The sequence below is a fragment of the Nesoenas mayeri genome, assembly GCF_963082525.1.
Source record: "Nesoenas mayeri genome assembly, chromosome: 1".
Lineage (NCBI taxonomy): Eukaryota > Metazoa > Chordata > Aves > Columbiformes > Columbidae > Nesoenas > Nesoenas mayeri.
The window spans coordinates 149700973-149714861 of NC_137541.1; the positions used below are offsets into that span (position 1 = coordinate 149700973).

The 13889-nt window shown below is 37.3% G+C and overlaps 1 protein-coding gene across 4 annotated transcripts in view; it reads left to right on the forward strand.

Moving 5' to 3' along the window:
- Positions 1–13349, forward strand: part of RGPD4 (RANBP2 like and GRIP domain containing 4) — a 33126-nt gene extending 19777 nt beyond the window's left edge. The window contains exons 21-29 of one of the 4 annotated variants that reach the window (XM_080346239.1): positions 4726–4893; positions 6279–6371; positions 7280–7476; positions 8003–8231; positions 8748–8846; positions 9015–9157; positions 10298–10571; positions 10731–11065; positions 12853–13349. In XM_080346239.1, coding sequence (XP_080202365.1) covers positions 4726–4893; positions 6279–6371; positions 7280–7476; positions 8003–8231; positions 8748–8846; positions 9015–9157; positions 10298–10571; positions 10731–11065; positions 12853–13158 — 1844 coding nt within the window. In that variant the 3' untranslated portion in view covers positions 13159–13349. Of the gene's footprint in view, positions 1–4725; positions 4894–6278; positions 6372–6598; positions 6783–6939; positions 7037–7279; positions 7477–8002; positions 8232–8747; positions 8847–9014; positions 9158–10297; positions 10572–10730; positions 11066–12852 lie in introns of those variants that run through there. The other 3 variants (XM_080346240.1, XR_013922240.1, XM_080346241.1) reach the window with 3 other exon arrangements.
- The last annotated feature ends 540 nt before the right edge of the window (positions 13350–13889 follow it).

Below are 13889 nucleotides of genomic sequence, written 5' to 3' on the forward strand. Positions count from 1 at the left end.
GCTGCTTCCCCTCAGTGCAAGACTGGTTAATCAGAATATAGTTTTTGACTTAGATACTAGTCTTAGAATTATGAAGACACACTGTTTATTAACTGAAGCATAATAAAGCGATGTGGCGGAAGATGATAGCTGCAGTCTGTTTTTGTGGGTTGGATAAACTTCTATAGAATTAACATCTGAAATTTCCTGCTTTGAAATATGATTATGGAATGCTTCCAGAACATAAATAAAGTGTGTTTTACTCTTTAAAAATTCCAGGTAAACACTTATATCCAAACAATTTATTTTTTTAGGATTTAATTTTAGCCTTTTTAAATCTAATCCAGTGGCCTTTTGGACAAGTCCATCTTCCTTGCAACCTGATAGTAAAGGTATTTACATAGTGCACTGAATGCGTGATAGAAACACTTTAGCAGGCATGGACAGTAACCCAACTGTGGCCAAGCAGTTGGCTCAGTGATCCTTACAATTAACATGCATGCTGGAGAAGAGTACTTAAAGTTGTGTCTGCCTACTGTATTTGTTGTATTGGAGAATGTCTCTAGCCCTTAGTCTGTTAATACGAGTCAGCACAGTGGATGTCCCTGTTTAAGCTTTTGGCTTGTTTGCTTTATTTTCTGAGGATACCTGGCTTCTGTTTGCCTTATTTTCTGAGGATATCTGCCTTGCACTTCTCTGTTACAGTTTTACTAAACATGCACACTTAGACCTCTAAAATTCTCCTTTTCTGAATCAATTAAATTATCCTGTTATCTTCACTCTCCTAGGACCTGAGGTCTTCCACTTAAATGAAGTGCTTGAAGATCTCAAGACAGGCCATCCAGTAAAATGCTTGAATGTATTTAGCATCTCTTGTGGAAGTGTTCATTTCACTTCTCTGATTATCAATATGTTAACTATTGCACTTTTAAAAACAAGGAATGCACAGAAATGAGTCAGGCAACTCTTCAGCTACTGCTTATGTGTATATACCTCATGTATAATATGAAGCCCACCTTAGATGGTCAGAAGACTTTTGCTGAGTAACCAGCTTGTTTATGTTCAGAACCTGTAACCAAAACTATTACAGCTTATAGTTTGATTATATGTCATTATTAGATGTTACTAGTGGTCCTTCTTGCAAGCATGCTTGCTGTAAGCATACTGAATTTAATTCAATAGCATTTTGATTTTAAAAAGCAAATTTTTATTCTAGTCTGCACAGGATAGTCTTCTAATATTAGTGTCTTAACATTTTGACATTTTTAAACAATGTGTTACAAACACCATTTTCCCAAAATTGTGGTTTTAGAAAAGCTGTTCTTATTTAAACACTGAACTCCTGTTCTGTATAAATAATTTACAGTCAACCAGTCTGTGTTTTTAGGCATCCCTGTGCATGGAATTTATTAACAATTCCATTTTATTTTCATAATTGAAAATAATGTGAAGCGATGAAGCATTCTGCACAAATGCATACACGAAAGAATTTTTGCTACCTCAAACTGATCCTGTTTTTGTATTGGAGGTGTTTGAGGGCAGGTGTGCATGTATTAAAAGAAGACAAAATATACCTTTCTGGTACCTCAGACTGTTCTTCTATTACATACATAGTGATTTATTTACAGTTAATAATTGTCCTTGATATAGTTTTTTGGTGGCTTTGTTTTTGAGCTCTGTGACTTCATAAGCAAATGATTTTGAGAAGTCTTTTCTAAAATAGGTTTTAAATCCTACACAATGCAAACATAATCTGAGACTTTCTTATTGGGAATGTGTTTTGGGGGGAGCAGCTTCTGAGTTGTGCAAGAGCAACATTCAAAAGAAATTTAACCTCATAGTAGTTCTGCATCTCCATGAAAAAGTACTTAAGTTTTTCTCAGGTCTGGTCATGAGCTTTTTAGAAGTGCTTTACAAGGCTGAATCAAAGTCGTGTCAATTGCATGTAACTGTATCAGTTACATGCGTTAAGGTTTAAACTCTGGTGCTTTTCTGTTATATCCAGAAGATATTCTGTGATATATATGCATGAGAAAAAAATAGCAGTATTGTGACTAGCTAGATATTTAGTATTATCTGTTCTTAGTGTCAGTTGAAACAAGAGCAAAAGTATAAACACACCAGTGGAAAAAAAAAACCACAACAAACCTGTTGTGCATGATATTGTTCTTTATTTTGTTCCTTCCGTATACTAACAATGTTTTGTGTGGATTTTTTCCCTGGAGTAGAAAGTTCTATTTATTGCGAAACCAACATTCTTTTAAGAATATGTTGTATGTATGCATGGCTCTTTGTTTCGCGGCTGCCTGTGAAGTTACGTTTAGGCTATTTGTGGCATTTTTGAATAAGAAAAGTTAACTTTTTTGTGGTGGAGGGTGGATAGAAGCTGACTTAATCAGTGAACATCTTGCTCAGTCTTAACATTCTGAGGGCAAATACGTGTTGTAATTTGTTGAACCCTTTTATCACTTTGAGTGGATGTTTGGAACTTGAATCTTAATATAGTGTTTGATAGATCAGCTTCATGGAGAACTTTGCCTACAGATGAATCTGAAGTGACTTTAATGTATTTCTCTTATTCAGCTACTTTGCACAAAGGCTACTGAAAAAGATTCCATGGTAATTCTTTTGTGAATACTGTCTGTTGAATATGATGGACTCTATCTTCTGACAAGCTCTGCTAGCTGGCTTCATAGTGGGCAGGTTAAAGCAAGCTCACACTTTTTCCATCTTGCTGACTGACATTCAAAGATTTTTTTGTTGTTGAAGGTAGATTTTTGCAAATTTTCTAATCCTAAGAAAAGCTGTTTTTTTTTACTGTAACCTTTAGTGGCTGTAAGACTAAATACTCCACTCTTAAACCTCTGTGATGAAATTTGTGTGAATTTACTCAGTACAATTGAGACATTTGCTTAACTAATCTGAGGAATAAAACGCATGTTAATATGCAGGTTACCTACATATCTTGATAACAGAGTACTAGATATACTCCTGATTCTTAAATCAGCTAGGGTTAGTGAGTTTTTTGCGTAAGATTGAGAGAATATATGAAAACATCTATAGCCTGCTGTCATGATATGGATTTAGAAATTTGCTGTTCAAGAGTTGTATCCTACATATACTTCATACAAGCTCAGAATTGCTATTGAGATATAAAAAAAGTGAGCAAAAGGGATTTCTCCACAAGGCTTTATGCACTGGTCATGGATCTGAGCTATGCTCTAGTGCATAATTACATGAAATGATTAGCTTGTAATCAAAGAAGGAGTCAACTGGGGCAAAAGTTGGGGAGGGAACACTTGGAGGGAGAAAAAAAAAAAAAAGACTTAAATTTGAACTTTTGATTTTGTTTTTACTGTACTGTTTATATTGTTCTTAATCTACTGGAAGATAGTAGTGGGCAAACCACTTTTAAAAAGCAGCTTTAGTGTCTCAGTTGTGTCAGAGGATCAAGGGTATGTCTATAAATATTCCATTTCTCTTCTGTCCTTGTCTGTTCTTGCGGTAATGACTATCAAATCTCATGTGCAGGAAAATAAGTATTCCTCAGGAACTGAGTAGTAGTCTGGTTCATAGCTGGAGCTTTAGTTTCCCACTGACGACATTGTGCCACAAACTTACCAAATATTTTCTAATGAAAAGGACAGTGAGCTTTTGAGAGCACCCTTCAAATACTGCTGAGTAGTTTAACTCAAACCTGGAAAATGTTAACAAATAGGTTGACTTACTAAAGCAATCAGGTTGTTCTTAGAAACAGCTGATGTATGGATACCGATGTGCTTGTGGGTGTAATTCTTATAAATAGTTAACAAATTTATTTCTCATACCTTTACCCCAAAACTCCCCTCTCAAAGCAAATCTAAAACCCCAACCAAACAGTACAAACAAACAAAACTGGTGTATCTTCCCTCTCTGCTTCCCTTCTCTCATTCCATTCTCTTACAGCCCTATGTTTTTCTGCAGTTTTCTCTAGGCTGTGCTTTCAGCTTTAACCTTTGATTATGTGCTGTTTCTTTCAATACAAGTGGAATGGACAACTTAATGTTGAAGGAGAGAGGGAGAAAAAGCTATATAATAAAATTGATAGTGGTATTTTTCCTTGCTGGAAAAGCTAATTAAATAGGCTGAAAGCAATATTTTTGTTGTTGTTGAAGAAGATGGAACTAAAAATTACTTTTGTAACAAAAGTTTTGGCAGTGGCTGTTATGATAAAATTGAGATTACCTGTGGGAAATCTGAGCTTTTTATTAGCTAGTCTGAAATAAGTTCTATTCAGTTGCTGCTAAATATTTTGTAGAACTTAAAAGCTCTTTTAAGCAATTCAGTAGGACATGTTGCTGTAGACAGCTTCACTTTTTTCAGGCCTGAAGTTTGCCTCTATACCTCTAGATGACACTTAGATCTCTCTTCTCCATAGTCGTATCTTATCTGATGTGAGAACTTAATTAAATAATCTTTTTAACAATATGAAGATGCAGGGTTGTTTCTGTTCTGATACTTGAATTTCAGATGCAATAGGACATGATGTAGTTGGGCTTGCAGGTTAGAACTTCTGAAGGTTTATCAGGATGCTCTGTACTAGCATCCTGTAACTTTGATTTTTGTTTCCTGAGGTTCAACAGAAAATTTGTAGGCTCCAAATGCCTTAAATTAATTCAGTTTAGTAATAATGGCAATATGGGGTTAATATTATTCCCTGTTCTGAAATGATTCAATTTTAATGGTGTGTTCAATTTCTGTAAAAAGCCGAGAAGACAGCAACATCAGAAGAAAATCTCCCATCTGATGACGTCGTAATAGTTTACGAGTTAACACCTACCCCTGAACAGAGGGCTCTTGCTGGCTTCCTCAAGCTACCTTCAACTTTCTTCTGTTACAAGAATAAGCCCGGTTATGTGAGCGATGAGGATGATGGTAAGGAGTGTCACAGTTGATCTTTGTGTTGCCTTACTGTGGGGAGAGGATGTAAAACACTGCACTGGTGGGGCACCACCTCAAGCACTGTATGCAGTTTTGGGTGTCTCAGTACAAGAAGGACATCAAACTATTAAGAGTATGTCCAGAGGAGAGTAGCCAAGATGGTGAAGGGTCTTGGGGGCCAGACCTATGAGGAGCAGCTGCAGTCACTTGGTCTGTTCAGCTTGGAGAAGGCTGAGGGGTGATCACATTGCAATCTACAGCTTCCCCAAGGTGGTCAGTGGAGGGGGAGGTGCTGATCTCCTCTTTCTGGTGACCAGTGATGGGACATGAGGAAATGGAATGAAGCTACATCGGGGAAGTTCAGATTGGACATTAGGAAAAGTTTCTTCAACGAGAGGGTGGTCAGTCGCTGAAACAGGCTCCCCAAGGCAGTGGTCATGGCACCAACCTGTCAGAGTTCAAGGAATGCCTGGTCAATGCTTTTAGTCATATAGTTTAGTTTTAGGTAGTCGTGTGAGGAGCAATGAGTTGGACTCCATGGTCCATATGTATGGATGCTTCCAACTTGAGATGGTCTATGATTCTGTGAATACTATCAGAACCATTAGACACTTGAATGTTTTTGTGTGGACTGATGGGAAATAAGCCCATCATCTTCTTTATGGCCGAAGATGTACACTCAAGTCTTCAAGACAGAATAGTACAATGGTGGTTGACACTCATTACCAATGCTGTTGATTAGGTAAGACTAAATAATCGGATGTTTAAGCCTAATCTCATTTGCACAAGAAGCTTCTCTAACTATTTTTAGAGACAGATGAGGCAATCTTTATCGAAAAGGAACATACTCAGGTTTCCTGAATGCTAGACTAATGGCTTATTTTTCCTCAAAAGCAAATTCCTAACACTAAAACTGGAAATATTTTATATAAAATCTTATTGCATGCAGCTAAATTACTTTCAATTTATTCAGCAGCAAATATGTTAAATGGAAGTTCTGAAGTATTGTATTCAACAGAAAATGGGAGAAGACAAGCCCACTCACACAAATGTTGGAGCTTGCTAGTTTTTATATAAAACATCTTCAGTCTTCCTTCCCAGTTCTCTTTAGTGGTATTCTTAATAAAATCACTCAATAAGAAATGTGTTTTCTGAAAACAAAACCTGTGCCATGCATCTGTAGCAATCTAGGTTAAGAAAAGTATCAATAGCACATGTGTGCAAAATAGGAAATGAAAGCTTACCTGCTGACCTGTGGAACTCTTAAAACGTAAGCAAAGAGCATGCATGATTGTTAGACTTGTGAGTTGGGAGGGCTTAGCAGACATCTCTGTACTTAGAGGATGCCTGAGAACTTACGCTTGTTTCCTGTATTTAAGATGAAGACTATGAAACAGCTGTTAAGAAACTTAATGGAAGACTGTATCCCAGCGATTCAGAAGAGAAAAAGAAGTTGCAAGATCCTGTAAAAGGTATGTCTTAAAACACAATACTTAAAACTTCTTATATACTGAAACATAAGGTCCATATCTAAAGGACACTCAGGCACTGAGATTAATTTTAGGTTTCCTGGGGTAGTTTTTAGAAGCACTGATACTGGGAGCAGAAAAGCTGCATCTCAAAATGCAGCTTTACTGCTAACTAACAGTTCAACCTACTGAGCTTAAAGTGGTACCTGAATAAGAAATGTACATTTCAGGTGGCCTCTAAACAAGAACATCAAAGTGTCTTCCTACCTTGAGCCCTCTCTTCTGAATATGGAGAATTCAGCTTGGAATGATACTGTGTGAGACAGAAGTTGTCTGTGTCTGTGAATACTTGCTACCCCTGCAGACTGTCAATTTAGATTAAGCTTATAAGTCAATATTGCCCAATTAAGATGAAGATATTTGGTCTTTATACTAAAAATGCAAGTGTAGAAGGTAGAATTTGCTGCTTTTGTTTATGTCTGCTTCATCTGGGCCTCAGACTTCAGTGCTCAGTAACTGAAAATCTGGGTAGATACTTCCAGAAGTGAAGTTTAGGGATTTTTTTTTTCAGGATATGGGCTAGAAAGAGGCGGTATTCGTTGAGCCATCTGAAATATGAACACATGTTGAAGGAAGCTAGTAGTAGTGGCATCTGCAAGATTGAACTCTTATAGCTGTGTGGAAATTCCCTGATAGCAATAGGAAACCAAGTATGATGAATTTCCAGTTCTAGTCACCCTGCGTGGAGTTAAGTTGGTCTTCACTTCCACTATTTAAACAGTAATGTTATTTGAAAAACTCTTCAAGTTTCTCTGACTAACATGAGGTTGTCTTACAATGTTTGTACCAAAAAATACTTCAGTATTTAGCTGTTTTCACAGCTATTTTCCACTAATTTTTATTCTTTGCAGTAGGCATCACAGGAAAAAGTGAATTTGACAATGAAAGAGAATGTGTTACTGCTTGGGAAAAGGAACCAACTCCTGAGGAGGTGGCTGAAGCAGAAACTCTGCAGGTTCCTTCTACTTCTGTCTGTGGTGTCAGCAGTGATACTGAGGATGACAGTCCAGAAGACATCCAGGCAGAAGTTATAATTCAAGAAACAGATGTAAGAACTAAATATTTGCTAATCTTTTTGTCATTGAACTTGTACAATCACTTCATATACATATGAGACTTCACATAGTTTTCACCCTGTGAGAACTACAATATCCAGTGGTGAAAAACTATTTGACTCTTTTGTGGCTATGTCTCAAGTCTTTGTCAACACTGAAACAAAAGCTCAGATCTTAAGTTCCTTTGGGAGAATAAAGGAGGTACAGCTGTCCTCATAAAGTATAAATTGCTTTGGCTAGTAAAATCATTCGTAATGTGTATGCAAGGTCTCATTGATTTCTGGAAGTTACAGGATTTTCTTGAAAGCATGCTGCTGCAAAGATGCTTCAGTCTTTTGTCAACTTAATGTCCAGTGTGCATTAAATGTAATGAAGAATTTCAGAAAGCTTTAAAGCAATTTTTCTTGGTGTTCTTTTTTTACGAAAATAATTGTTCTTCATCTCCCGAGGAGATGGTTTGAATACTAGCCTCATCTAGCTTATTTGCTTTACTGCTTTATTTTTTTTTATTAATCTCAGGAGAATGAGGTTACAAGTTCAACTGACTTAGTCTGTACCAGTGAGGAAGAAGTACGTACGCCATCAACCGATGAGGTGACAGTACTTGTCCAGTCAGCTACCAACAATGAAGAACCAGATTCCACCACAGAAACAGTGCATGAATCACAGACTTTATCAAGAGCTGATGACAAACCGGTAGACTTGTCAACTAAAAAAAGTGATTCGGATTGTTCAGAGTCAACACAAGGTAAGGTCAGGGGTATGTTCTCATTTTTCCTTGAAACTTAAACTACTGTACAGAAAGCATCTAATGTAGCTGATGCCTTGCAGACAAGTAGTACCAGCACTGAATTAGAAGCATGAGTACCAATCTAGTAAAAATGTGACTAGGAATTAAAATAATCATCAAATTCTGGTGTGTTCAAATGGCACTGCTATAGAGCAATACTGGTGTCTGTATAATTTTCATATGACGTACATTCATTAGCTTACTGTTAAATACCACATCAACACTTACTAGAGCTCTGTGAGTCTATATAGAACCCACATGCATGCTGAAACTCTCACACAGTCTTGAGCCATTTTTTCAAACCATTACAAATGGCTGTCATTATGACAAGTCGCATGCAAACTTTAAATTTATGGGAAGGGAAAAGTACTGTGGAGACTTCTCCAGTTAATTTTTGTGACTACATAACATTAAACACATTTTCTTTAAGAAAGGCAGAGAATAAGCTTTGATTTTTCTTCTCTTATTTGATAGAAAACAGAGTCCCCTCATTTGGTTTTGGCAGTACTGGGGGCTTGTCATTTGCAGATCTGGCTTCGAAAAACTCTGGAGACTTTGCTTTTGGCTCAAAAGGTGAGTTAAACTGGTCTGGAAGAGACACTCACTTGGACTTCTGTTTCATGCAATATAGCTTTTGTGCACCAAATTTCTACTGATTGATTAGTTACTAGCAGTTTCTTACAAGGTTTTGTCTGGCAGAAAAGCTCTGCAAAATTTAAAATGTAAATATCTTAATTGTAGATAAAAACTTCAAATGGGCAAATACAGGAGCAGCTGTATTTGGAGAAACAGCCCGTAAAGCAGATGAAGATGAAGGTGGCAGTGATGATGAGGTGGTACATAGTGATGACATCCACTTCGAGCCAATTGTGTCCTTACCAGAGGTAAGGGGACTTCTGGGGTATAAAAAAAACATTAAGATAATCATGTCTGCTAACACAGCAAGTTCTTAAAGAATGCTTTCCTTAACTAACTTTGCTTTCTGTGTTGTGTGGTTTGTACTATGTTTCTTGCACTGCGCATGTAGAAAAGTCTGCTGTTTTAAATCCTAGTACAGCTTAGCACTGGGGAGGTGTCTGGCATATCAGTTTAAATCTTCAAAGTTTATTTCATTATACTTTGAGTGTTGATCAGTATGCAGATTTGCACGTAACTTGTAAAAGCTAAAACTGATTGATTATAGCACAGGTGAAAACTAAGGGAGTGTGCCTAATAACCGTTTCAAACTTCTCTGGTGTTATAGTCATATCATCTGGATTTTCTATACATAATATAAATTATGTATAAATATAAATATAAAATTATGGATTAGTATAATTATTGAGTAAGACAAATAAGCACAAATAAACAGTATGCAGTGTCCTTTAATTTGAACAGCAAATCTAGTGTTCATAATATACCTTCAACCACCTTCAAAATTTTGTAGGCCTTCGCTCATCTCTGTCATATGACTTCTGTGGTTTTCTTTCTTCCCTTACATGCTGATTCTCCAGTTTCATTTTTTCCCCTCCACAAATAGTTGTTTGTCACTTATTTTTCCAGTTCTCTCAAGTGTTCCTTTCCTTCAGAAGATGTGTTAACTAAGGGAAGTTAGAGGCCAGTAATATGCATACATAAAGTGGTGAGATATGGCTGTCAGGTGCCACTGTTTATATTCAATGTTTATTCTGTTGAAATACAAATACCAAGTTTTTTTAACAGTGTTCAATGTTACCATACCAGCTGGAATGGTAATAGTACTATATCTTCATTTCTCAGTGTGCACATCATTCAGCAAACCTGAAACTTTCAGTGCTGTAGTTAATCTCAAACAATGGAATTTGTTGGGCTCTTAATTTCCAAAAAGGCTAGCTGTTTTACTGATTTTTGGTGCGTGATGAATATGGTGTTGGAGAAAGGAACACGTTGAATAATTTTCCATTGTAATATGTCAGAATGATCCTAAGTGTATGTAATGCTATTATTATTGTTGGTTATAGCAGGTTTCTGGGAAATCACAGGTATTCCACTGTGCTGTTTTTTAGGTGGAGGTAAAATCTGGAGAAGAAGATGAAGAAATTCTCTTCAAAGAGAGGGCAAAACTTTACAGATGGGACAGAGATGCTACTCAGTGGAAGGAGCGTGGTGTTGGGGAGATAAAGATCCTATTCCACACACAGAAGAAATACTATAGAGTTGTCATGAGAAGGGACCAAGTTCTTAAAGTCTGTGCAAACCATGTCATCACCAAAGAAATGAACTTAGTAGCCTCTGATACATCAAACAATGCTTTAATTTGGACAGCCACAGATTATGCTGGTGAGTTTTTTCAGGCGTTGGTTGGTTTGTTTTTTTTCTTAGGTGGTCTGTGGTTTCTGTGGCTTTGTTTTTTCCCTGGAGTTTATATAAGATGAAAGCTATTTGTTTTTTTACTATCCTGAATAGAACTAAAGAACCTGTTCTTTGATTTATTTTCAGATGGTGAAGTAAAAGTAGAACAATTTGCAGTCAGATTTAAAAGCCAAGAAATTGCTAATTCTTTCAAGAGGAGATTCGAAGAATGCCAGCTAAGCTTGTCAGAACTACAGAAGGGACATCTATCTCTGGCAGCAGGGCTGTCAAAGGACACCAATCCCGTTGTGTATTTTGAAGTTTCTGCTGATGATGAACCTTTAGGACACATAACTATGGAGCTATTTTCAAATATTGTCCCTCGAACTGCTGAAAACTTCAGAGCCCTGTGCACAGGAGAGAAAGGATTTGGATTCAAGAATTCCAGATTTCACAGAATAGTCACAGACTTCGTGTGTCAGGTATGTGTAACAAGCAGACTCTTCATTGAGAGAATGAAAGACATCTTGACTAACAATGGCACTTCAAAAAATCACTTATACAGGATACCACATTCTTGTTGACAGCATGAATCAAGCATGCAGAATACTCTCATTTACCCTCTCCCTACCAGGAGATGAGAAATGGTGCAAGCAGCACATGCTGCCCTAAGCCACGTGCTGCTTACCTGTGGCTGCCAGCTGCCTGATGCTTTAGTGTTACCTGGTGCTGCCATGTTAGTGGGGAAGCAAAAATTGAGAGAGAGATCTCCTCTTACAATGGAAAAGGGCCTGCTGCTGAACAGGAACACCAAGGAAAGCAGGGGTTCCCAAAACTACCATTCAGCCTTCTCTCTCTACAGAGCGGAACTTCCATATGCTCACCTGCCAAGAACACCTACTTTCTAGGCTTACATTTTAGAGTATACTTTGTATATCAGATAATGTGCGCTTTCAAAGTGATATTACAAATATTTGAGATGCTCAAGTTTTCATCTAAAAGAAGTCTTCTAGATGTCATCATATAGTGGCCTGTTCCTTAAAATTTTCAGATCTTTTACCAAAAGTATGGGCCTGCAGTGCATCTGAACCCCTATGTAGACACTGTTGGTTTTAAACCTCTGTGAGCATTCAGTAGCACTAGCAAGTTCTTGATAAATACTGAAAGTTTAGGATATTGATCATAGCTAAGATAGACATTTCCTTCCCTAAAAGCCACATAAATAATTCAGTGAGCTTTTAGTGACTTGTAACAGGCAGAATGAACTAACTTCCTTACACACTACACTGATGTTCCTGTGTGTCACTGCATCCATGAAGACACGGTGTGACCTTCTACAAACTCAGAAGTAGACAGTAATATATGAGTGGTTTGTCACCAGAATGAAAAATTATCCAGTCTCTTGATCAGGTGTCACCTGTGTCTTAAGTGTGCCCTTTAGAGCTCTTTTGTTGAAATCTTGTGCCCTTCTAAGGAAAGCAGTGTTGCTTATTTCAGGTTTAAGCTTGTTTCAGGTTATTGTGTGTGCTGTAAGGAGCAGACTTTTAAACAGTTCACTGCATCATGTGCACTCTGACAAAAATAAGCATTTATCACATGTAATTAGTATATTCTGAGCTTGCTCTGCTGTGCCTAAATTTTATATAGGTACACTGAGAAGCTTGTTAATGAGAATTAAGTCTTTCCTTCAAAGATATAACCTATACTGTTTCCTTTGCATATATTCAAATAATCAGGAGCAAGAAGCTTGCTGCCTTGCAGAAAGGCGGAAGACAACGGCTCACTAGCAGTAGCTGTTTTCCTGGACAAGCAGTAATGTAGCAAAAGCTGTTGCTTGCACAGAATCAAGAAGTTACTGATCATTGATACTTTAACCTTTTTTAGGTGATCAGTTCTGTGCCTGTAGGGACTAAGCAAGGTCAGGCCTTCAATGAGAACAATGCAGGGTCCCAGCTGTCAGGGCCAAGTAATGCAAGAAGTAGGCAGTGGGGAAAGCCAGGCCTAGAGGGGTGGTCACCCTGTGGAGCAGGAAGACAAAAGGCTGCATTCAGAATAAACAAGGGATAAACTTTCCACTACTGCTTGCATTACCATGAACAAAGCTGCTGAAGCTGGGAAGCCTTATAGCTAAAGTAAATATTGCGCTTGTGAAAACTGAGAATGAGTTCTTCCGAAGCAAAACCTTTACTGTTGAATGGGAATATAATTGTGCTGTTGGTTTGTGTCTTGGGACTTGTAAGTTTATTCTGTGTCTTTTTTTCTTTTTAAGGGAGGTGATATAACTAACCATGATGGAACAGGTGGACGTTCAATTTATGGAACAGCATTTGAAGATGAGAATTTTGAAGTGAAACACACTGGCCCTGGATTATTGTCAATGGCAAATAAGGGCAGGGATACAAACAATTCTCAGTTCTTCATAACACTTAAAAAAGCAGAACACTTGGACTTCAAGCATGTGGTATTTGGGTTTGTGAAAGATGGAATGGATGTTGTGAAAAAGATTGAATCCTTTGGTTCTCCTAAAGGGCTAGTAAATGGAAGAATTGTCATTACAGACTGTGGGCAGATATAGAATTATTGCTTTGAGGATACAGATGTTCTAGCAGTATAAATGAGTATTTAGATGTTATTGACTAATTATTTTAACTTCTTAAAATGAACACTTCTGATGTATAAATGTAAAATTACAGCTTATAGTTGGGTTTTTTATGTGTTCAAATTGATTTTTTTGCATGTTAAATAAAAAGTTCAGACACTGGCATATTTCAGGTGTATTTGTGTTATCCTGACATATTTGTATTAAATGTCAAATTTTAAAAATTAAATCTTAGTCTTGTTAAAATAAATGTCTTCACTTTGCTTTGTTTCAAAAAGAGAAACTTGCATTATTTGGCTTCCTGCTCTCATCAATCTGTTTTGAATATACAAATTGTAGGTGCTAATTGCTAGTCACTAAACTGAAGGCGCTTGAAACTTTCTGCACATCAGAGTAAGCATTAAGTTGAGGCAGCCAGTGGGTAGATGCTGGTTTGTGCCGACTGGAGTCTCTGAAGAGCCAGAGTTTGAAAGCTAGAGAATAGTTCTTAAATGCTCTGATGGGATATTTTGCTAGAGAAGTGGACCAACTGGTTTTTTGTACACTAGCGGTAGCTGTTCTCCTGGACAAGCAGTAATGTGGCAAAAGCTGTTGCTAAATAACTCAGTTAAGTAGATTTTACTAAATATTGGGATTTTATCTGATGCTGGGATATAACTTGGTGTTGCTGATAGGGCTCTCCTGCCTCTCAGCATGTTTATCAGCTG